The sequence below is a fragment of the Gobio gobio genome (genome assembly GCF_949357685.1).
Source record: "Gobio gobio genome assembly, chromosome: 14".
Lineage (NCBI taxonomy): Eukaryota > Metazoa > Chordata > Actinopteri > Cypriniformes > Gobionidae > Gobio > Gobio gobio.
In genome coordinates, this window is record NC_137107.1 from 27,104,516 (window position 1) to 27,129,397 (window position 24,882).

Consider the following 24,882-nt stretch of genomic DNA (forward strand, 5'->3'; position numbering starts at 1 on the left):
ATGTACTCTTTTTGTGAAGAAAAAGTAGATACTTTTGAGTGTGCAGCAGAAGAGTATGCAAGCTTTGGGACATACTACTTCGTCATCTTTAATTGACAGCTCTGTCGCTTAGTTACATGCATCCTGTCATCATTTAAACTTCCCTGTCAATCATCTTGTAACAGTTAAAATCCTCCGCATTCAAATTAAATGAACTCTACCATATTGGAGAGAAATGTAGCACGTCGTTGATCTGTCATTCGTGGGTCTTTCTTGCGGAGACTCTCCTCATGTGTTTGCAATTTAAATATAATGATGCATTTAAATGTTAATGGCCAAATGTGTCACTACAAAAGTTCACAATGTTGTTGCAGATTAAATAAAATGTGGATAATATTAAATAAATATGTTTTCGTCAAGTTAGATACTGATAATTATTCACTCAAACCCCTTTATCTAAACCTCTCTACATAACCGTTGGACTCGAACATCCATCATGTTTTTTTTTAACAATTTGTATCCGCGTTTGTAGTTCTAATCAAATCCTTGTTCAAGTTGCAATGGGTTGTGGGCAATATTAGACATTAGAGTGTGCATCGATCTGCACTTCGAATTCTAACCGGAAATAGTAGACCATCCAAGTATCTTGGAATACTCATTTCAACATACTACGATATGGGATGTACTAATTCTATTTTCGAATACTATTTAAGGTGGATAGTATGCAAATTAGAACACAATGATATTTTCTGCTAAGTCATTATTATGAGAAAGTTTTTAATTTTTATTACTTACAGATTCGTCATATTTTTAAACTGAACTTCCATACTTAAAGGGTTAGTTCACCCAAAAATAATGTCATTTATTACTCACCCTCATGCCGTTCCACACCCGTAAGACCTTCGTTCATCTTCGGATATTTTTGTTGAAATCCGATGGCTCAGTGAGGCCTGCATAGCCAGCAATGACATTTCCTCTCTCAAGATCCATTAATGTACTAAAAACATATTTAAATCAGTTCATGTGAGTACAGTGGTTCAATATTAATATTATAAAGCAACGAGAATATTTTTGGTCCGCCAAAAAAAATGTAATTACGACTTATAGAGTGATGGCCGATTTCAAAACACTGCTTCATGAAGCTTCGGAGCGTTATGAATCAACATATCGAATCATGATTCGGATCGTGTGTCAAACCGCCAAACTGCTGAAATTACGTGACTTTGGCACTCTGAACCGCTGATTCATAGCACTCCGAAGCTTCATGAAGCATGTGTTTTGAAATCGGCCATCACTATATAAGTTATTTACTTTTGTTTTGGTGCACCAAAAATATTCTCGTCGCTTTATAATATTAATATTGAACCACTGTACTCACATGAACTGATTTAAATATGTTTTTAGCACTTTAATGGATCTTGAGATAGGAAATTTCATTGCTAGCTATGCAGGCCTCACTGAGCCATCGGATTTCAACAAAAATATCTTCATTTGTGTTCCAAAGATGAACGGAGGTCTTACGAATGTGGAACGGCAGGAGGGTGAGTAATGAATTACATTATTTTTATATTTAAACCCTACTGATGGAATTGTTAAAAAAAAACTTCAAAGGCTATTGATATCAAGTAAATTATTGTGTACAATTTGGCTATCAACATAGAAACGTTGGTCATTTTACATGGTGATCATATGGTCTGTTCATCTATTTATTATGTTGTTCTTTACCAGAATAAGCTCTAGTGTGGACACATTTGTGATGAATTTCTGTGTCATGAGTTTCTGTACTGGTCTAGACTAGTTTATTGCATATTTTAAGACTGAATGTCAAGGGTGAAACAATAAACATAAAACAATACATACAGTGAAAGTCATTTGAAGAGTATCAAAAATACATGAATGCAAAAATTAGCTAAATATTTTTTTTCAACTGCTGAGACATACTGCAAAAGCAGCTAAAACATGGTTTTGCAGACACGAAGTCTGCACTGTCTTGCCAATTTGTTTTTGTACTGTAAAGTGTGTGTGTGTGTGTGTGTGTGTGTGTGTGCTGAGCAGGACAGAGAGCATCTGTGGAGTCCATGCCTTCATGGGGAGCTCTCTGCTGGCTTTCTCCACAGAAGAGCCCTCTCTTTACACTGGCAATGCCAACTGAAGCGATGCCCACAGTGGGCGGTACAGTGAGATCTGTCGGTAGGCCGCAGCAAATTCTCACACTGGGTAGAATTCTTATCATCTTAGCTGATGATATTCAAATATAACTGCTGATCCAAATATGTACGGTACAGCTGTGGGTCCCTCTCATTTAAACCCACACTACACTCTAAAAAAAAAAGGTTCTATATGGCACCAAAAAAAGTTCTTGGCTCGTAATCATAGGGGAACCTTTTTTAGTGCTATATAGCACCATTTTTGGTGCTTCAGTGGTTCTTCAGCGGTTCTTCAGAGGTTCTTCACCGGTTCTTTGACTAAGGTGCTATATAGCACCTCTGAAGAACCACTGAAGCACCAAAATTGGTGCTATATAGCATTAAAAAAGGTTCCCTTATGATTACGAGACTTTTTTTTTAGAGTGTACCAGTCACAAGTTAGAGTTTTAATGTTTTTGTCTAGTGTTTTTAATGTTTTGTTTAAAGTGGTCATGACATGGATTTTTGTATTATTTGAATATGTTCCTTGAGGTTCACTAGTTTTTTGCACCATAGGAAACAGTATCAATTTCCACTCGCTATTTTACATAAATAAGTCTTCTGAAAAAGAGACACAAAAGAGCTGTTTAAACAGGACGCGTCAAAGCGAACGTTCTTTCACTCTTCCATTTGTCGTGCTGTCGGCAGACTCCTCTTTTCTCCAGTTCTATTTGTTTTTATCCTTGAAGAGGACTGAGATTGCTATATGATCCAATAGGATGTGACGTATCCTGATATGTAATGCTGATTTATTATGTGTCTCTTTTCTATTTCAGGACCCCCATTTATTGTCTCACCTCCAGAGAACATAACCGTAAACATATCCCAGGACGCATTCTTCACTTGTCAGGCTGAGGCATATCCTGGCAACCTAACGTACACCTGGTTCTGGGAGGAAGATAACGTCTTCTTCAAGAAGTAAAGTTATGATCGGGTTCATTACTGTACCATACCCCCACTGTCCTGTGTCCATGTGGAGTTTGTCACAGTCCATGTAGTTTCGTCATCGTCATTGAGGCATCAGTGAGTTTGCCATTAGGGACTATGGGCATTGTGATACTGTTTTAGACTTTGGTCAAACATTTTGTAAGCCCTTGTGTTAAGAAATGTTCGTAGAAAACAGAAATGTAATCGTAGGTTAAACTGTATTTAGAGGGCTTCAACTCATTCGAACACACAGTTCAAAAGTTTGGGGGTCAGTTAGATTAAATAAAAATAAATTTAAAAAAGAAAGAAATGTATACTTTCATCAAATTTCATCAAATGTGACCGTAAATACATTATGATAATACAAAATATTTCTGTTTCAAATAAATGCTGTTCTTTTGAACTCTTTTAAACTTTATTTCCATAAAAATCTTGAGGAGCACAACTGTTTTCAACATTGATTATAATAGATAATAAATTACATTTCAAAATATAAAACAGTTATTTATAAATACAAATAGAAAACAGTTCTTTATAATAAGTTGTTATTTATTTTAAATTATATTTTTGATAATAAATTTAAAAAAAGATAGTTTTTCACAATATTAATGAGTTTTTACTGTATTTTTGATCATATAAATGCCGCCTTGTTGAGCAAAACACTGTTTCTACACTGGAAACGACCATTGACAGCTAGAAGCTGTCTACACTGGATGCGACAAAGCGACCGTTGCAAATCCATTTGTCCTTCCTATGTGTAGTATCACGAGTGCTTGGAGTACAATTGTCAATTGTCTTTTGTCACTTGCGACCGGTGTAGTCACAGTGTTATAAATTCTTTCAAAAACATTCCCCAAACTTTTGAACCTTTGTGTACATCTATTGATAAACAGATGCATTTTAATTTACATTTATTTTTAAAGACTTGTCAGTCAAAAATGTTTAAACTTAATGTGAAACCCCCCAGCTCTGAGCCCCCTACAAATGAAATCATATGCTATGTCCACACTAGTGCGTTTTTGTTTTTGATTTAGTTTAAAATTAAAACAACGCAATGATCCAGAAGACCCAATCAGAGAGCGAATGTGGGCAGCCATGCCTTCGTTTTCAAAAGTCTCCACTTTGGTCCGTCTACATTGAAACGCAACCCCAGAGTTTTCAAACTAAAACAGGGTCTACTCTGCAGCATTTCCAAAAGCCTCCATTTTAGAGGGTCGATAACTCTGGAGTAGTGTGGACGCCAGGCGTAACCATAGCAAAAGTTATGCGTTTAAAACGAAAACGCACTAGTGTAAGCCTATCCATAGAATCGCTGCTGAAAGTTTTGCAATAAAAGCTGAAATTTTACAAGGGATATTTGGTTTTGGGAGGTTTTAGCATTCTGAGTTGCTGCAATGAACGTTTAGTATGACAGTATGCTATGTGTTTTCCACTTGTATTTATGTGTGCATGCATCCGTGTGTCATTATACTTGTTTGGAGGTCTCACACACCTCAGATCGTCTCATTTGTGTCTCTTTTGCCCTGTGTGCGTCTGTGAGAGTTTTCTGAACGACTGAAAGTGAAGTGCTGGACCAGATGTTTAAAGTAATACATTTATATTAGTAAAATAACAATTTCATTCTCAATGTCCCTAATCACACTTGTGAGATTACACATACACATAATTGGCACCCTTAGTAAGTAATAGGGGGATTATTTCATAATCTCTTTATGAAATAAATGTTTTTCTCCAAAACACGTTAATGGCACCCTTTTATCTAATACGTTTTGCCAAGATAACAGCTCTGAGTCTTCTCCTATAATGTCTGATGAGTTTGGAGAAAACCTGACATGAGATCAGAGACTATTGTTCCATACATAACCTCTCCAGAGCCTTCAGATTCCCAGCTCCATGTTGGTGCTTCTTCTCTTCAGTTCACCCCACTCATTTTTTATAGGGTTCAGGTCAGGGGATTGGAAGGGCCATGGCAGAAGAACAATTATGTTGATTTTGATGTTTGTTTTGGATCATTGTCCTGATGGAAGATCCAACCACATCCCATTATAAGATTTTCTACACTCTGAAAAAAAAGGTTCTATATGGCACCATAAATGGTTCTTGGCTCGTAATCATAGGGGAATTTTTTTTTAGTGCTATATAGCACCCATTTTGGTGCTTCAGTGGTTCTTCAGAGGTTCTTCGCCGGTTATTTGACTAAGGTGCTATATAGCACCTCTGAAGAACCACTGAAGCACCAAAATTGGTGCTATATAGCACTAAAAAAGGTTTCTCTAAAAAAGAACCATTTTTGGAGTGTAGCAGAAGCGGTTGTCACATTTTGTATCTGTTTATCTGTTCTGTTCATGTCTGCTTCTAGGTTGGTTTTCAGTTTGTTTGTTAATTAGTCCAGTTCTTTCACTTTTCCAGCTTGTTTGTCACCATGGTCACTGATTGTTTTAGTTCTGTTCTGTTCAGGTGTTTAGTTAATTAGCCCCTCTTGTTTGCTGTCCTGTGTCATGGCCAGTTCCTATGTTGTGTTATGTTGGTTCCTAGTCACCCTGGTGTGCTAATAGAATATACTTCAGAGATATTTTACTCGATTGTCTAGGGGTACCAATTATTGTGTCCAACATTTTTTCTAGTAAATACTTTAAAGGCCATCAATTCTAACTGAAGTAGAAACTTATAAGTGATTAATTAGGAACGCCATTAGCATGTTGTTAAGGTAAAAGCTTGAATGACTATGAGGGCTGCCAACTCTCACAGTGAAAAAACATTGCGAATAAAAGAAGACACGGACAATGTGCTGACAGACAAGACAAGAGCATGTTATTTGATATCATTTTTTATAAATTGATATATTTTGATATAAAACAATCTTAGCTTTCGAATTTTTTAACGTTTTATTATGAAATTGCAAACAATAAATACCGTTTTAGCACTCTTACAGTGGTCTGTCAGATTGCTGTATTGCTTCAGGCTAAGGCACAGTCTAATCAGCATCTTGATATGCCACACCTGTGAGGTGGATGGATTATCTTAGCAAAGGAGAAGTGCTCATTAACACAGATTTAGACAGATTTGGGAACAATATTTGAGAGAAATAGGCCTTTTGTGTACATAGAAAAAGTCTTAGATCTTTGACTTCAGCTCATGAAAAATGGGGGCAAAAACAAAACGTTATAATTTTGTTCAGTGTATATACAAATCAGTTGTTAATTAACCTTTAATAATAACGAACCATGCCGACAGGGTTCCCTTGATAGTTTACATTAGTTGAGAAATTATTAATGAACATGTACTGTATATCCGTGTAGATCGAAATCTAATCGCAAGCTCATGAATGAATCGAATAACGACATTTGTTTCAAGCTAAACTCAAAAGTTGGCGGCCCTGATGACTAGTAAGCATAAAAAAACATAGCACACAAAAATATTACATAAAATTGTGTGTCCTCTGTGTTAACCTTGAATAGAAAATGGCACAAAGTGAAGGTCAACTATCAAATATGCTAAATGATAACCGTAGATCGTCTCAGGTTCTCATGGCTCGCTGTTCTCCTTCTCTCCCCCATGACAAGAATATCTAGTGACATGGCGCTTGTGTCATCATACGCTCCACTAGCACTGATTATAAGTAGCGGTGCCCTTAGCCATTCAAGATGCCCTCATGCATGGCCTGTACACTCTATAGAAAAAGGATATTATGTTTTTTTTTCTTTTTCTAAAAGAGGCTCTGTGCAGCAGGACAGGTGGAAGCACAGGCAAGATTAGAGGCCACGCAGGCATTTTGTCCACTGAAGTGGGGTTTTTTTTTCTCCCTCTGATCTCTGCCCCGGATACTCCATCTGTTCTTGTTGAAAGAGTGGACCGTAATTCACCAGGCTTTGTGCTTTATTTTCTGGCTTAAAATTAATTCACATAGGCATATATATTTTTAGGGATAGTTTACAAAATCATTATTTACTCGCTTTCACGTCGTTCTAGTCTCTGGACACTACCTAGTACACTACCGTTCAAAAGTTTGAGGTCGGTAAGATTTCTTTGTTTTTGAAAGAAGTCTCTTATACTCACCAGGGCTGCATTTATTTGATCAAAAATACTGTTGAACAGTAATATTGAGAAATATAAATACAATTTAAAAAATAAAATGCGTTTTTAACTTTAAATATTTTAAGTGATGGCAAAGCTGTATTGTCAACGGCATAATTTCTCCAGTCTCAGAAATCATTCTAGTATGCTGATTTAGTGCTCAAGAAACATTTCTTATTAAAAATACTGAAAACAGTTGTGCTGCTTTTTTTCTTTCTTTCTTGAAACCTTTTTTCCTGGATTCTTTGATGGAGAACAGCATTTATTTGAAATGGAAATAATTTGTAACATTATAAAGGTCTTTACTGACACTTTTGATCAATTTAACGTATCCTTGCTGAATAAAAGTATTACTTTTTTTTCATAATCTTACTGACCCAAACTTGTGAACAATAGTGTACGTAGAATAAATAGTGATTTTTTTGTGCCATACTTTATGGCAATAATGATTTGTAAGGAATGTAAATTGTGGGAATCATCATTATTGATACAACTTGTGCTAATTCAGCTCTGTCTCTTTTGATTCTTCTTTGATTTCTCTTTCTTTCTCTCTCTCTCTCTCTCTCCAGTGATCTAAAGCGCAGAGTGAGTATTCTGATCGACGGTTCGCTCATCATCTCCCAGGTGAAACCTGATGATGCTGGGAAATACACCTGCAGTCCGAGTAACAGCCTTGGCCGCCCACCTTCTGCATCAGCATACCTGACAGTGCATTGTGAGTCATTTTGCAGAGCAATCTGCTGATACACCTCTAGATCTTACAGACATTAGATTTTTGTCTTTCGTCTGAAAACATGTATCCTTTGCTGGTGCCCCTAAAAAACTCTCCGTATTGCACTATGCAGATGCTCAAATATACTGTCGGAGTGAAACCGTCAGAATAAAATCGATTTGGTATTTTTACTTCCTGTCAATATATCCTGCTGATTATACCCCTCAAAAATCTGAGAGCAAAAGTGAAAGTGGTTTTGTTGAACATGAGGACCGGCTTCAGATGATCCAAAGCATCTCGATTAGATTAGTGTCCTAGTAATCATAATCATTCCTCTTTGTAGGAAATGAATTATTCCCCTATTTTCAGTATGGTCTCAAATGTTAGAGCCCCAATGTACTGTAGATATACAGTAGGTCATTATGTATGACATTACATAATACAATAGGCAACTGGGAATTACCTAAAAGGAATTTGGTATAGTGAAAGGTTTTTATCGGATCTTCATTCAGTATAAGTTTACAAAATCACTTAAATCAGGAGGTCTATATATATCATTTTAGATGAAGCAGTAATTCCCAGTTGCCTATTGTATTACGTAATGTCATACATGATGTAATAGAGGAGGAATTCTCCTTCATCCTCTGTGACATTGGCCTCACTGGATTGAGCGTGAAAATAAAGTAACAACCTTCACCAGCAGATTACGTCTTTTCATCATGGGCCTGATCATTTTTAAGTTTTCACACTGTGACCATGCATTCAGAATTACAGAGATTTTTCTTGCATGGTGATCTTTTGTAATTGATGAAAGGGTTACTTTAGTCTCCCGGCATATTCCATCTCAATACATGGGCACGAGGGCGCATTAACATTATCAACTGCCGCTGTTGGGTAGGCTGACGCTTTCTATTTGCAGCCGAGAAATTGGAATGGCCTTCTGTCCCCGGAGTCTGGAGCAGAATTGAAACAGTGACCTTGAGTCAGTAAGCTAGCAGATCACTCAGTCATGGCTCACGTCCTCCACGCCGATAGACTGATGCAAAGAACCCGCGTGTAGAGGCTTTTCTAGATGTTGTTGAGAAAAAGCAGTAGGAAAAAAACTCAAACATGTTGCATTTGCAGTAAGTAGTGACGGGAATGAGCACTGCAAAACTGGCTGTGGTATCCAAGGCAACAGACATTTTCAAATTCCCTCGCTCTGAGGAAGCAGATCAGCCTGTGTCGGACCGGCTTGGCTCGGTTGAAGTGGCGGAAAGGAATTACATCATAGCAGAATTCCCAGAGAGGGACAGACTGCAGGAATTTTCAGAAACCGTCTCATTCACCGGCACATAGTCTGGCCACCCATGTGTGTAGCGAGCACAGGCGCCGAGAAAGTGTATTTGACAGTAAGTGAAAAAAAAGGGAGGGGGGGGGGTGTAAAGGGATGACATCATCCTGTGTGGAAACCCTCTTCTCTGCAGTTACGTCACCTGCAGACACTCCGGCAGGCTGTTAGCGTGGGTGCTGGCGGCCCCGTTAGACATCTGACGGCATTGCAGGTCTGCTCCAATTTTTTTCCCCCTCCTTCTCCGATTCTTTTCTTATCTTCAGCAAACCAGTCCTTACGTCCTCACGACTCCCTTTTCTTGTGTTCTCTTCTCAACTTTACACTTCTTTCTGGTCCACTCCTCCCATCATCCTCTCCCGCAGCTCCACTTGTGCTAAAAATAGACCCGGGTACTTTGCTAAGCATTAGGATGGAGCAGTGAATTTCTTCAAAGTGTTGGTTTCGGAGCGCCGCTCCCTCTCGCTCTCCAGCATGCTGCGGTTGGCTGGTGTCTTCACTAATGAGAGACAGTGATTTATGAGTCACACGCGACTGAATCTCTTTTACAGCATTATTGATACTCTTCGCTTTAGATGTGGTTTATACAGTATAAAGAAGGAAGAAGTTTTCAGAAATCCTCCTCTTGTTCATTTTTCAAGCTTTGCAGCTCAAAGGAACTAGTGAGAACACTTTATTAATAGTGTTTTTTCACAACATCTGGTTGGTTTTTAAAGGGGTGGTAAAACACATTCTTTTGAAGGCTTGATTGTGTTTGTGGGGTGCATTGTAACGTGTTCATGCTTCGTTTTAAAAAAATTGCATTCTTTTTCAAATATTTGACCTTTATTCTACACTGCTCTGTCCCTCCTTGTAAAAACGGTCTGATGGTTTCCGGGTTGTATGAAGCCGGTCCCTCAAAAATACGCAATGGGCTCAGATTGGTTAGCTGGCCCAGTGTGTGATGATTCGCTAACCGCCCAGTGCACGTTTGTCGGAAACGTCACGCCCCTTACCTTTACCGGTAGACTGTGCTTTGGTCAGTATTAGAAACAATGGCGTCAATAAAACCATACCAATCTGAGCCTCTTTGATCTGAAGATGAAGATGATCGAGCAGAACCTGTTCATTCCTCAAGAGTAAAGACTGCGGATCTATAGTGATCGCTACTGAATGGAACGATTATTGCTAAATATCTGTCGCAAGAACTATTAACCCAAAACGAACACTAAACATTGGCTTTGCTATAGTAGCCAAATCAAACACAGAAGCATGTTTAGCATGCCTGTAGATAAACAATACATAAAAGCTCTAATCAAAGAATAATTTACACTAATGCCAAGTTCGCTGTTGAGATTTTAACGTTAGGTGTTTGTAACGTTAGGTGTTCGTCGGATAACGTTAAGACACTGGGTGAGAAATCCACACTGGCAGTGTTCGTCTCACGCAGCTGAACCGCGGCTCGTGTATTGCAAATACAGACGAATATTGTCCATTATGTCACATTTTCCAGTCTTCTCCTCCGACCCCTGTCTGTCTCGTGCTTTGATTTATGATGGGCAGCATATATCTGCTGCAAATGCGACTTGTTCCATACACACATGCATATAACATGTTCGCACTGCAACGCACCCCGTCCCTAGGAAGGCTGAACAAAGCAAGTACCCCAGACCTGCAATCCAGATGAAAATAACAGCGTTTCGTCGGCATTGCGGCAACAACACTCCAGCCTACTAACCACAACGACGCAACGATACAAAATGCCCCCCCCCCCCCCCCCCCCAATTTAATATTCTCGGAGGAGGGGTTTATGTTAGTCCTTGATAGAAATGTATTTCTTTAAAAGCAAATACCTCCCTTTGCTTTAAACTTTGAACGTTGCAACTTTGCTGATGTTGTTTATGCTCAAGCAACAACATTACACGCTAGCTAAAGTTAGAATGGTGAAATCGTGGTTTACCACCCCTTTAAAGGCAGCACATTTCACACAATTCTATGTATGCAGTTGATTAGAAGAATAAAGAATAAAACAGTGTCTGATGGAGTGTTTATGTATTTACACTACCATTCAAAAGTTTGGAGATGGTTAGATTTTTTTTTTAATCTCTTATTTGATAAAAAAAAATACAGTTAAATTGTAAAATCTTATTACAATTTAAAATTGTTCTAAAGTGTTCTATTTTAATATATTTAAAAAATGTAATTTATTCCCATGATGACCCAAGTCATTACTCCAGTCTTCAGTGTCACATGATTTTTCCAAAATTATACTAATATGCTGATTTGGTGCTCAAGAAACATTTCTTATTGTTATCAATTTTGAAAACAGTTGTGCTGCTTAATTTATTTATTTTTTTTCAGGATTCTTTGAGTATAACATTTTTGTAACATTAAAGGGCACCTATTATGCAAAATCCACTTTTACATAATGTTTGAACATAAATGTGTGTTGACAGTGTATGTAAACAACCACCCTATAACGATACAAATCCACCCAGTATTTTTTTTTAACCCCCAAAAATCATAAGCTGTGTTTCAGAACAAGCTGTTCTCAGATTCTCTGCAGTATGACATCACACTGCAAAGGCCCGCCCGCAAGGTTTGGCTGACACTGCCATTTTGACATAGACCCGCCCTGTGAGACCTGTATGCAATCTGCCATGCAAAGGAGAGATGTATATGCTATGCCCTCTTCTAAAGATGGGGCGGGGATATGCAGCTCATTTACATTTAAAACGGTACACACCAAAACAGCGCTTTTTATAGACAGGCCTCAAAATGACATTTTTAACACGTTATAATAAATTATATGTGGGGTATTTTGTGCTGAAACTTCACAGACACATTTTGGGGACACCCAAGACTAATATGACATCTTGTAAAAATGGGCATAATAGGTGCCCTTTAAAGGTTTTACTATAACTTTGGATTAATTTAATGGATCCTTGTTGAATACAAATGTTAATTTATTTAAGAAAAAAAATACTAACCCAAAACTTTTGAACAGTAGTGTGCCTTTATTTTATTTTATTATTTTATTTTATTCCACTCCAGTTCTGCAGTGAAATTGACATTGAAGTCACTAATATTTAGTTATCACATTGTTTCACATTGTTAAAGCTTACTTGAAATGGCATTAGCCATGATTTTAAACCAATTTCCTTAGAAAGTGCTTTCTTATACTAAATGCTGCCAGTTTAGTCATCAGGAAAGGCAAGCCATATCTAGTGTTTCATAGGCATTTTAATTTTTTTGTTGGCTCTTTCAATAAAACAAATGGCACAGAACACCCTATCCATGTCTTTTCAGCTGTCTATATTTTGGTGTTTAACATAGGTATTTTCTTTCGAAAATATAAAAATGTTGTTTGTATTTCAGTTATAGGTTGTAGCTATTTTTTTCCCATCTGTTCCGAATGCACTTACTGTGCTCTGCTGTACTCCGATTAGCTCAGTAATAGTCTTTTCATCTCATCTCACACTCTGATTTCAAGCAGTTCTTTATTATCTCTCCATCAATAGTTGACTCATTCAAAGGATTTGTGCTAAATGTTCCAGACTAATGGCTCAGCGAGTCATCCAGTACAAACTCCTCTCATCTGTCAGACAGTTTAACAATGCGCAAAACCCTACATGTCTAATTTTATAACAGCTCAGCGTTTATGCTGTGTTTTATGTGTCATTTCTTTGTGTCTTGTAGACCCTGCCCGTGTGGTAAACATGCCGCCTGTTATTTACGTGGCCATCGGACTGCCGGGGTACATCCGCTGCCCGGTGGATGCCAACCCGCCTGTCACTTCAGTGAAGTGGAAAAAAGATGGCCTGCCTCTGCGGATAGAGAAGGTGAGTCCAGCTGGACAATGATCTCAGTGTTTTCACAGATGCTGTCACATGGGCCTCAGCGATCTCTCGCAGCTGTGCGAGACGAGTTTCATTCACAAGTTACATTGATCTCATAGTCTCACACAGACAAAGATCACTGGCTCTTCTTCAATGAAGCCAAATGGGGAATAACTGACCTTAATGAAGGAACAGGATATCACTTCCATTCTCAATGCATGAATGCAATTGGCTTTAAAGGAGAGTGTCCATGCTGCTGAAAATGTGTAGGCTTATCATTTTACATCCCAAGAGCACTGAGAGCAAATACACTAGTTGTATTGCTTGTCAGGGGCGTAGCAACCATTATAACAATGGGGTTTTAGTACATTTAAAAGCTTGTTCCCCCACTTTTTGGTGGTGTTTAGGATGCAGTATGAAGAAAAAACTGTACTCAGCCATGTAAAATGGAGGCTTTTGATGGTTTATACTAGTCAGTCTGGTTGGTTATGGTTAACACCACACTGTACCAAGGACTAGGCAATTGTTACATCACCTAATTCATATTAATGATCTAAGCTGATAAGTTAACAATATGTCCCCTCCACTTTTTTAGTACATTCATACATAAGTGATATTATTCGGTGTCCATTACACTCAAATTAATTGCAGGTGATTTCATAGGGTGTTTGATTTTTCATACTATGATTATAGTGTGATTTATTGAATTTGCAATTTTTACCATTGTACATGCCATTATGCATGATATGAATTTACATTATATTCAAAATAAACTACAGTTCAGAAGTCATTAAGTGGGTCATTAAGTTATTTGTTTTCATTAAGTTATTTTATTTTACTTATTTATTTTTTAATAAGAAGGTAATACTTTAATTCAGCAAGGACACATTAAATTGATCAATGGTAAAGACATTCATAATGATAAGATTTATTTTTTTAAATAACTGCTGATCTTTTCAACTTTATATGTATAAAAGAATCCTCAAAAAGATATCTGGTTTTCGACAAAAATAAAATATGTTAAAAATAAATGCAGGCTTAGTGAGCGTAAGAGACTTCTTTTAAAAACAAGTAAAAATCTTACTGACCACAACATTTTGAAATGTAGTGCACAAAATCTATCAGTTTGTGCATTCCCTGGGAATCAAATTTGGGAATCAAAACCTTGGCGTTGCAAACGTCATGCTGTACTGTTTGAGCTTCAGGAAAGGATTTGCTCTGATTGTGAATGCTGGGTGTGATGGGACTTTTCTATCTGTTGCAGTACCCTGGCTGGAGCCAAATGGAAGATGGGAGCATTCGAGTGTCTGAGGTGACAGAGGACTCTCTCGGCACCTACACCTGTGTGCCTTACAATAGCCTCGGTACAATGGGACAGTCCCCTCCCGCCCCCCTGGTGCTAAAGGTAAAAAATAACATGTCGTTTTTATTAAAGCTGTACTTTCCTTTTTGTTTTGTTTTTTACATCTTGTTTATTATATCATCCATTTGCATCAATATAACATGGTGTTTGATGATGGATAGGATCCACCCAAATTCCTGGTGGTTCCTGGAGGGGAGTACAGGCAGGAGGCTGGTCGGGAGCTGGTCATCCCCTGTGAGGCAGAAGGAGACCCATTCCCCAACATTACATGGAGAAAGGTATGCCACATCCTGGAGGATCCTTAAGTAGGATTCTGTATCATTGTCAACCCAACTGAACCGCTTGCTAGAACTGTTTTCTTTTATTGGAAAAGGTAGGGAAGCCCAGCAGAAGCAAGCACAACGTCCTACCAAGAGGCAGCTTACAGTTCAAATCTCTCAGCAAGGAGGACCATGGGGAGTGGGAGTGTGTCGCCTCCAATGTCGCCACGAGCATCACTGCCAGCACGCACCTCCTAATAATCGGTAAGAGGCATTGAGACAAATGGTGCATATTATTCACAAACATTACTTGCAATAAAGTAATTCTTCCATACAGCAATGTTTTTTGATCATACGTATTACATCATACTGACTCAACCCTATTACTTTTTTAAAGGTGCATAATGTATTTTTTGTTTAAATTTGGCTGGATGACAGTGGTTTTTGATTCGGGTTCCCACAGTCATGAAAAGGGAATTTTTAAGTAATTGATATATATATATATATATATATATATATATATATATATATATATATATATATATATATATATATATATATATTTATATATATTAGGGCTGTCAAAAGATTAATCGCGATTAATCGCATCCAAAATAAAAGTTTGTGTTTACATAATATATGTGTGTGTACTCTGTTAATTATTATTTATATATAAATACACACACATTCATGTATATATTTAAGAAATATTTGCATGTATATACTGTATATACATTTATATAATATATATAAATATAAATGTTTTATATAAAAAAATAATATTTTTTTCTTAAATATATACATGCTTGTGTGTGTATTTATATATAAATAATAATTAACAGAGTACACACACATATATTATGTAAACACAAACTTTTATTTTGGATGCGATTAATCGCGATTAATCTTTTGACAGCCCTAATATATATATATAGTTCTGTTCTGATATGAATCTTTTTAACTAAATATAGATTCTGTGTCCCAGTGTTATTTTAGTATTATTTATAAACTATTAAACTATTTATTGTTAGTCAAATTTAGCTTTTATTTTTTTATATTTTCAGTTTTAATTTTAATTTAGTCATTTTTATTATTTTGTTTTAATATTTCTGTTTATTTCAGTTTTAGTTTTTTTATTTAAATAATTTTAGCTAAATAATAAATCATTTCTTTATTTTAGAATATTTTATTTTTAATTACTGAAACAATTTGATCATTTTGAACTATAACTGCTATTCACTAAAACTTTGTTGAGCAAATTGTTGTTCTTTCAAAGCTTCGGTCCATCAGGTTCATGAATCAGTCTGAATGACTCATTTGCAAATTGTCTGAATCAAAATAATTATTTCAAAAAAACGTACACAGTATCTCAAGCAAAAAGGATAATTGGTTGAAAACTATGGGACACCTGTTTATACTAATATCTGTTGGTTAATGTTTACCCTATTCACAGGCGTATTTCTCACCCATGTTTAATGTATTTTGTAAAAAGAGGCAGGTTAGTGAGTAAAAGTGAATTGTATTCTGCTGGTCATATGAGTCTTCATTTCGTGTGGAGCATATCACTATAAACATACATATTTTTTGGTGCAAAGATTACTGGTATTGCTATTAACAGTAGCTGCTGCAGTGTCTCTAATCTTATAAATTTAATTGAGGGGAGTAGCACAAATGCTAATGTTATCATAGTCACTTTTTATTAGTGACCTGTGCAGCTGTAAAACACTGCCAGCTCAGTCCTTATATTGCTGCACACTGCCCTGGCATATCCACTGTACTATTGGACACTGTTTGGATTTGTATAGCTTCAGTGAAGCTGTCAGTTAAAGAAACTTTGTTGAGTGACGTCCTTGATCAGCAGCTGCTAGGTTAAACAGTAGGTTTTATCTTTTAGCTATTCAGTGAGTTCCTCTCAAAAACATGTCTGTATAAAAGTAGGTAGGTCGGTTCTCTGAGGGATATTGTATGCTGTGAGCAAAATGTTTCAGTGTCTTGTTATAGAGGGATTTTACTCAAAAGTGTCCCTATGGGCTATAACGTTAAATAAGAAATGAATGATAAATGATGCACACTTTGTCTGTTTGTTTGTGCTAGCGCAAGTGTTTGTGTTAAGACAAGTGAGCTAATCGATCTGACCGAGGGCTTTCTACAGACAACGCTTTAGGAAATGAAATATGTGTGGCCTTGCTTTAGGTTTTGTGCACAAGTGTGTGTTTATATCGAGTGTGACACAAGCTGTCCTCCTCCCACAGGCACAAGCCCACACGCCCCCGCCAAAGTCCACGTTTCAGTCTCGACGACCTCGGCCAACGTCTCGTGGGAATCTGGTTACGATGGCGGCTTTGAGCAGACATTCTCAGTCTGGTACGGCCATGTGTGAGTCATCCCAGCATGCTTTGCTTTCTGCTTCTTTTCCTAACTGTTGACCTGAGCTCTGCTGCTGCTGTGAGGCTGCTACATCTGGGGGCACGGTGTGGGACGGGGCAAAACATTTCCCCCTAGAGGTGAGGTGACCAGCAGGGCCCTCCGTACTTTTACTGTCAATGGCAGTGCAGCTAAATGTTTAAGGTGATCATTTGGCTAGGACTTTTTGTAGTGCATATAATTAATAAAATACAGTCTAGTTTGATGCAACGTCCTGTTCATGACTTCCAAATAATTTCTTGAACAAAGATAATCATTCCATGACTAATCTAGATCCACTGTTTTCTTTATTACCGAGTTTTTTCGGTTCCCTAACATGCTGGCCATGTTAATCTGGCTCATAACAATAGAATTGGAATGGAATGATCAGGCAGTAAAATCCCTCCACTGAGTCATTATGAGTCGAGCTGCATGCAAAGTACCTTATTAAGATGGCAAGGCCATTTTGGTTTTGTGTGCAGTTCGACTGCTTTTTAAACACTTTAATACACTAAAAATAATGTTCATGTGATGCAGAAGGAACAATCGGCTGCTGAGTTTGGCATGCCATAGTTGTAACATTGTTATAGAAGCCATATTTACAGTACGTTAGGGTAAGGCTTATTATTATCATTATTGTTTATTTAATGACAGTGCCCCCCCCCCTTCCTAAAATATAAAGGCAGCTATTTTAATGTATACATTCATATATGTATACAGACCCATTCATACTGTGAAGAAAAATTAAGTATAGTTCACTCAAAAAAAAAAATTTTTTTCTTTCTGACGTTCTCACTGTCATGTCTTTCCAAACATGTACACTCTCAGAAATTTTTTTTACAAAATGTTATCTTTAGGGGTACAATAGCTTGTCACTGCACTTTAAAAAATGCTGGATTAAAAATAACCCAAGTTGGGTTGAAAATGGACTAACCCAGCAATTGGGTTGTTTTAACTCAGTAATTTGGTTGTTTTAAGCAAACATTTAACCCAACCGGTGTGCCTCTTTTTTTAGAGTGGGGGGCAGTACCCTTAAAAGGACATATTTGTACCTTTTTCACCCTTAAAGGGATAGTTCACCCAAAAAGGAAAATTCTGTCATGAATTACTCACCCTCATGTCATTCCAAACCCTTAAGACCTTTGTTTATCTTCGGAACACAAATTAATATATTTTTTATGAAATCGACAGCTATTTAATTAACACTTTCAAGGTTCAGAAAGGTAGTAAAGCCATCGTTAAAATAGTCCATGCGACTTCAGTGGTTCAGTCTTAATTTAATGAAGTGACGAGAATACTTTTTGTGTGTGCAAATACAAAGAAAAATAAAGACTTTATTCAACAGTTTGGTTCTGGCCTGTGCCATTCTCCTACGCTGTTTACGTTGTATCCCGCGCATGCGTCGTGGTGCTCACGTGAACCACATCGGCTGCCGTAGACCTCGAGAGTGTTGCACTATTTACAACGGAAACTGCGTAGGAGATTGACACAAAATTGTTGAATAAAGTTTTTTTGTTTCGTTTTTTTGCGCACAAAAAGTATTCTCGTTGCTTCATAAAATTAAGGTTGAACCACTGTAGTCACATGGACTATTTTAACTATGTTTTTACTACCTTTCTGGTCCTTGAAAGTGTTAATTAAATAGCTGTCTATGGAGGGGCCTAAGAGCTCTCGGATTTCATCAAAACATATCTTCATTTGGGTTCCGAAGATGAACGAAGGTCTTATGGGTTTGGAATGACATGAGGGTGAGTAATTCATGACAGAATTTTCATTTTTGGGTGAACTATCCCTTTATAAGGTGCATATTAGTACCTTAGAGCAGTGGTTCTCAAACTTTTTATACCGAGTACCACTTCAGAAAATATTTGGCTCTCCAATTACCACCATAATGACCAACATTAAAATACAGTAGCGTGGTAGGCCTAACTATTCAGCTACAGCTCTGCACATTTCAAAAACTAGGCAGTTTATTCCTAATAAGAATATTTATTGTTGTCAGCCACTTTAACATTGAACATTAACACTGCACTGTGCTTACATACAGGTAAATGAAAAATGTAGTTAAATGTAGATTAATAAATAATTATTAAATTAAAATGTGTTGTTGCTAAAAGTTAAATAAAAACTGTACTATACCTAAATGTACAAAAAAAAAACATTTTTTTTAATTGTTTTAACATTAATTTATATTTAATTTAGTGATCCACTGCGTACCACTAAAGGGATCCTGAGTACCACTAGTGGTACTCGTACCACACTTTGAGAACCACTGCCTTAGAGTATCAATATGTACCTTAAGGTACTACTATGAACCTTTTAGGGATCAAAAATATACAAATATGTCCTTTTAAGGGTACTGCCCCAATAACAAGCTCTTGTACCACTAAAGGTTTTTTTTCTGAGGGTGTATGACTTTCTTTTTTCTATGAAACACAAAAAAGATATTCTGAGAAATGTCTCAGTGTTTGTTTTTTTCTCCCCATACAATGGAACGTCATGAGGGTGAGTACATGATGACAGAATTTTCATTTTTTTGTGAACTATCCTTGTAATTTGCAGGAAGCAACATGCATACTAATCCCGATAAATGATAAAACATCAAATTAAGTTATAAACAATGATGTTTAAGAATATTAGAACTTTTCAGATGCTAATTAATGAACTACAGGTCCAGCTGCAAATGTTTGGCAGGTGGTTTGAACCTCTAGTTTGTTCATGCAGTATTTATTAAGCCCTGATAGATTCTGAACTATGATTCTGAGATATTTGATGTATGAAAAGTATTTATTAATATAAAGACTTTGTCTTGTGCCTTCTCGCAGTTCAGTGCTAAACAGTTTTTGATATTTTAACCGTATGCAGAGAGCCAACAATTACAAGTAAGTATTCACTGTACCATTATTTTATACGTTTCTATTACTTGCTTTGGTAAGGTGGCATTCAGGTTTTAAAGAGGTTACAGGTTGCGGAGGTATTTTTTTTAATGACTTGATCCATAACAGCAAACTCTCGCTTCTGGCTCAGCACGTTTGTCTCCTTCGGCTCTCTTCATCTCTCTCCATGCCAGCGCTTCTGCATCCCTATGATTCTGCTCCTCCTTTGGCGCTGTTCTCTGTGATATTCGCCCGGAATATCAGCATTCTATAGCTTTCTGTGCTTCTGCCCTTATAGAATGACACATGCTTCGCAATAACCATTGTTTGTTTGCTTCGATGGGTACGAGCAAGAACATCTCAATCGTTTGTCTCTAAAGCTCCTTCAAATGGCATCTTTGCTATTTACTCATTTTAGAATATATTTCTGTGATATCACACCAGGTGACAGATGGCAGCCATGTGTAATGGGAATGTAGCATGAACAGGTTTAGACCGTTACAAGCCCTGGAGACTTTTTCGAGCTATAAATAGTCAGGAAATTTAGTCTCAGAGTTTAGAGACACATATGGAGAAAAAGAGGGGAAATAGAGATTATATGAAATGGAAGGGGAAATTTATATAATAGGCCTATATATTCGTATATACTAGCATTCAAAAGTTTGGGGTCGGAAAGATTTTCGAATGTTTTTTTTTAAAGGAGTCTTATATGCTCACCAAGGCTGCATTTATCAAAATATAGTAAAAACAGTAATATTGTAAAATATAATTACAATTTTAAAACAACTGTTTTCTATTTTATTATATAATACAATATAAATTATCCCTGCAATGGCAAAGCTGAATTTTCAGCAGCCATTACTCTTCAGTGTCACATGATCCTTGAAAAATGTATTATAAAATTATAAAATTATAAAACATTTTTAGGATTCCTTAATGAATATAAGATTTAAATGAACAGCATTTATGTGAAATATACATTTTTTGTAACAATGTAAAACTCTTTACTCTCGCTTTTAATGAATACTTGCTAAATAAAAGTATTAATTAAAAAAATCATCCCCAAATTTTTGATTGGTAGTATTTATACATAAAACTGGTGGTAATCCAATTTCTGATTTTCTGCTCAAATCTGACTTATTATTAAAGTGTTGAGGCTTTTTTGAATAAATCATATTGTACGAGTGCTTGTGGTGAATGGAGAGGTAGCAATATACATTGTCTAACTTTAATAGAATAATCACACCATATATTAATATATTTTTTTTTCAGTCTTCTTTATCCAGAGGTTGAATAAAACATGTGATTATAAAAAATGTGGCTTTATATTGAAAAAACTGACATGAACTTTCATCTGACACTCATCAAGAATATTTATTTCCACATACGTTGCCAAGATCAGAATTAAATTTAGTTTCAATGTTATGTTTGCTATTGTTATGTATGTCATCCAAGACAGATTAATGTCATATTTGAGGAAACTGGGCTTGTATGCTCTTAGCCTTTCTTCATAGTCTGCTATACCGAGTACCTAGCCTGGCTCCGGCCTCCTATGTACTTCCGCTCAATTTTCATTTTCCTTCAGTACTCCGTCTGGCATTGCGGTATATTCTCTGGTTTTCTCTGGTCAAATTTTAACCAGTCCAATCAGCGAACAGAGGGAGTGGCTGAAAACGATGACGTTGATGTCGTGCGCTAGTTTGAGATGACATATGTCATGACCAAACGTTAGCGATTGGTTATGGCAGATCCAGAGTGGCTATGGGCGGGTCCAATAGTTTTAAACTTCAACAGAGTACCCGCCTTCAAGGAAGTTAACGCTTGTCAATGGAGAGTGGCCAGACTCTCTGTACAAATGAAATGTACAAGAGTCTGGTAGGACCAGGCTACCGAGTACCAACTTCCACTTCCAACATCCTTCCACTAATGCAGCACTCCACACAGGCATAAGCTAAAGAAGAATAGAAGGCCAGCCAAAGGATAAAAGAAAGCATGTTAATCCTCACCCAAGGGCCTCCCTCCCCGCTCTGCATCCAACTTTTTCTTAGATCATCATTATCCTCTGGCCTGATGTGTCCACCACAGGTACCCGAACGATCGGAGGCCTGCGTCAAGAGCGAACTAAAGGTGTCATTTGAAACATTGGGCAGTGTGACTCATGCTTTAAAGGTTGCGTGTGAATGGCCTTTAAAGGTGACCCACGTGAGATTAAACAACAGCTCCCGTCAACCTCGTTGACGCAGATAGTTGACGTGTTCCTGCTACTTCCTGTGCATTGCAGGAGAGGGGCTGAGCGACCGCTGAGATGCTGTGAATAACACACATCCCAAGAGCCTGTGAAGCCATAAGGGCATGGAGGAAATGATCAATTGTACTTCAGTGGAATATTATGACTCACCAATAGGAACAATAGGACATCCGTCAGGCGTCATTCCATGCATGCCAAGAGCAGTAGTTTATCAGCAGACTGATTGTAGATGCAGTCACACTTGGAACGGATATGCGCCATAGGGCATGATGTCACTGGCTTCTGTAGCTAAAGATATAAATAAAAAAATATACATGTTAAAATATACTCACAATTAACTAGTTGCTTATTAGCATGCATATTACTAGGATTCCTACCCAATACCTAAACTTAACAGCTAACTTACTAAAGGCCCGTTCACACCAAGGGCAATAACTTTATAGATAACGATAAATATATAGTTCAAAAAATCGTTCTCAGTATTAAAAAATTGCACCGTTCACACCACAGCTATAATGATAACGGCACAGAGAAACAATATTATTGGAATCACTTTCAGAATGATATTTTCCAGCTGATAAACAATAAAAACATTGACAGCCAATCAGAATACATTCTGCCGCAATGAGCGTTTAAGCGTTTAAAGCATTTACAGTGACAGACAAGCACGCACTTAGAATAAACAGAGCGCTATCGTCTGCTGTGGATGCTAATATAGTTATCTTTATAGTTATCGTTCTTGGTGTGAACGGTCCTTAAATATTAACAAGCAGTAATTTGGAGTTTATTGAAGCAAAAGTCATGGTTAATTGTTAGAATTAGACCCTATACTTTCTATCCCACTTCTATCCACATCATTGCAGCCATCTTTAGAGATGTATTGTCCTTAAGACACATTTCAAGCCATACGTCATTCCCAAGAGAGCCAGAGAAAAGGGCTTTGGGGTGTACAAGGCACACTGAAGTTTTTGAAAACGCGGTTGCATTCTTCAGGATTTTCTCTGGGAAATAGTGAGACAGTTTTGTATTATTGGAGATCACTGAGCACTCACACTGAGCTAAACAAGCTGTCTTTTTACGCCAATCTGCAGGCAGTGCTCTCATCAGTGTTGTGAGCAACGTGATAATCATTATCCGAGCGTATGAGTGCTGAACTTTTACCATCTGTGCATGTGACTCCTCCTGCAGGGTGAAGAGGGAGCAGTTAGGACCGCATGACTGGCTGTCCATGCCTGTGCCCAGCGGGCAGCACTGGCTCCTGGTGCAAGGCCTGGAGCCCGAGACGGCCTACCAATTCAGCGTCCTGGCCCAGAACAAGCTGGGGACGGGCCCCTTCAGCGAGGTCGTCACTGTGAACACACTAGGTTGGCCACCCGTGCGATCCAACATTCAATGACAAGTTCATCTCTGCCTGACAAAAGTCTATTTTATAGTAGGGATAGAAACAATACGAATTTAACAATTACAGTTGAAATTCTGACTCTTAACAATTCTAAATCCTTTACTTACAGTTAAGAGAAATCTTAGACACTTTGGACAATGCTATGCTTGTGGGAACAGTTTGGGGAAGGCCCTTTTCTATTCCAGCATGGCTGTGCCCATTGCACAAAGCAAGATCCATTTAGACCGTTTTGCCATTTCATCCATGCTCTATTGCATGAACGGGCAAAAATTCCCACAGAAAACTCCAAATTCTTATGGAAAGCCTTCCCAGAAGCTGTTATAGCTGCAAAGGTCGGACCAACTCCATATTAATGTCTTTGTATTTAGAATGCAATGTCATTAACGTCCCTGTTGGTGTAATGGTCAGATGCCCCAATACTTTTGTCCATAAAGTGTATTTTGTTTATTCTAGAGATGCACGTATATTCAAATTCTGGCTGATACAGATAAGCTGATAATGTTTAATGTTAATGTCAACAATGGATAAATGATATTTTGTCTAAATTGGAAAGAAAAAAAACACTAAAAACTGAAAGTTAGTCATTTTAAATGCTACAAGTGAATTTCTTTAATCTTTATTGTCTCCCTTAGGAGAAATTTGTCTTGGGCCATCGAGAGAGCAAGACAACACACATACCATCAATTTACAACACAGTTACAGTCCACCATATAGTTACACTTATGCCCATACCACCCAAAACAAAACATTGCATAACATTTCTAAATGTCACACTTTAGTCACAATTTCAATATTTCACTATATACCTACAATTAAAACATTACATTTCCCCCCACCTTCTCCCACACACACCTATCATTGCTTATTGTTCTATAATTTAATTGATAGAAGAACTAAAGAGAATGTATACCTATTCAACTTACAGGTTGGTACCCTCTACCTCCTGCCAGAGGGCATCAGCTCATTCTCTTTGTGAAGAATATGGCTTAAATCACCAATGACTTTAAGGCCCTGCTTCTTTACAGTCCTCTATAGGCATCATAACTTTGTAATGTAAATATTTATTAATGTATGTATTTATTTTGATATTTGCTAAAGATTACATTTAACATTTAAATTATTAGCGTTTTTAAAGATGAACTTGAACTGGTAATTTGGGCAGATCAAATCCTATATATATAATGCATTATAAAAGTATTTTTATGCATTAATTATGTCTTGTAATGCACCTTATAATGCATTGTATGGTCTTATGAATAATTGTAACCAACGTTATAATACATTATAATAATTATGTTACGCCT

General features: G+C 37.2%; 1 protein-coding gene across 1 annotated transcript in view; it reads left to right on the forward strand.

Moving 5' to 3' along the window:
* igsf9bb (immunoglobulin superfamily, member 9Bb) overlaps positions 1-24,882 on the forward strand; it is a 127,358-nt gene that overhangs the window by 75,388 nt on the left and 27,088 nt on the right. Inside the window, exons 6-13 of the mRNA XM_079835525.1 lie at positions 2,942-3,083; positions 7,736-7,881; positions 12,887-13,029; positions 14,291-14,431; positions 14,551-14,667; positions 14,763-14,913; positions 16,902-17,025; positions 23,365-23,540. Of these exons, the coding sequence (XP_079691651.1) occupies positions 2,942-3,083; positions 7,736-7,881; positions 12,887-13,029; positions 14,291-14,431; positions 14,551-14,667; positions 14,763-14,913; positions 16,902-17,025; positions 23,365-23,540 (1,140 nt within the window). The remainder of the gene's footprint in view (positions 1-2,941; positions 3,084-7,735; positions 7,882-12,886; positions 13,030-14,290; positions 14,432-14,550; positions 14,668-14,762; positions 14,914-16,901; positions 17,026-23,364; positions 23,541-24,882) is intronic.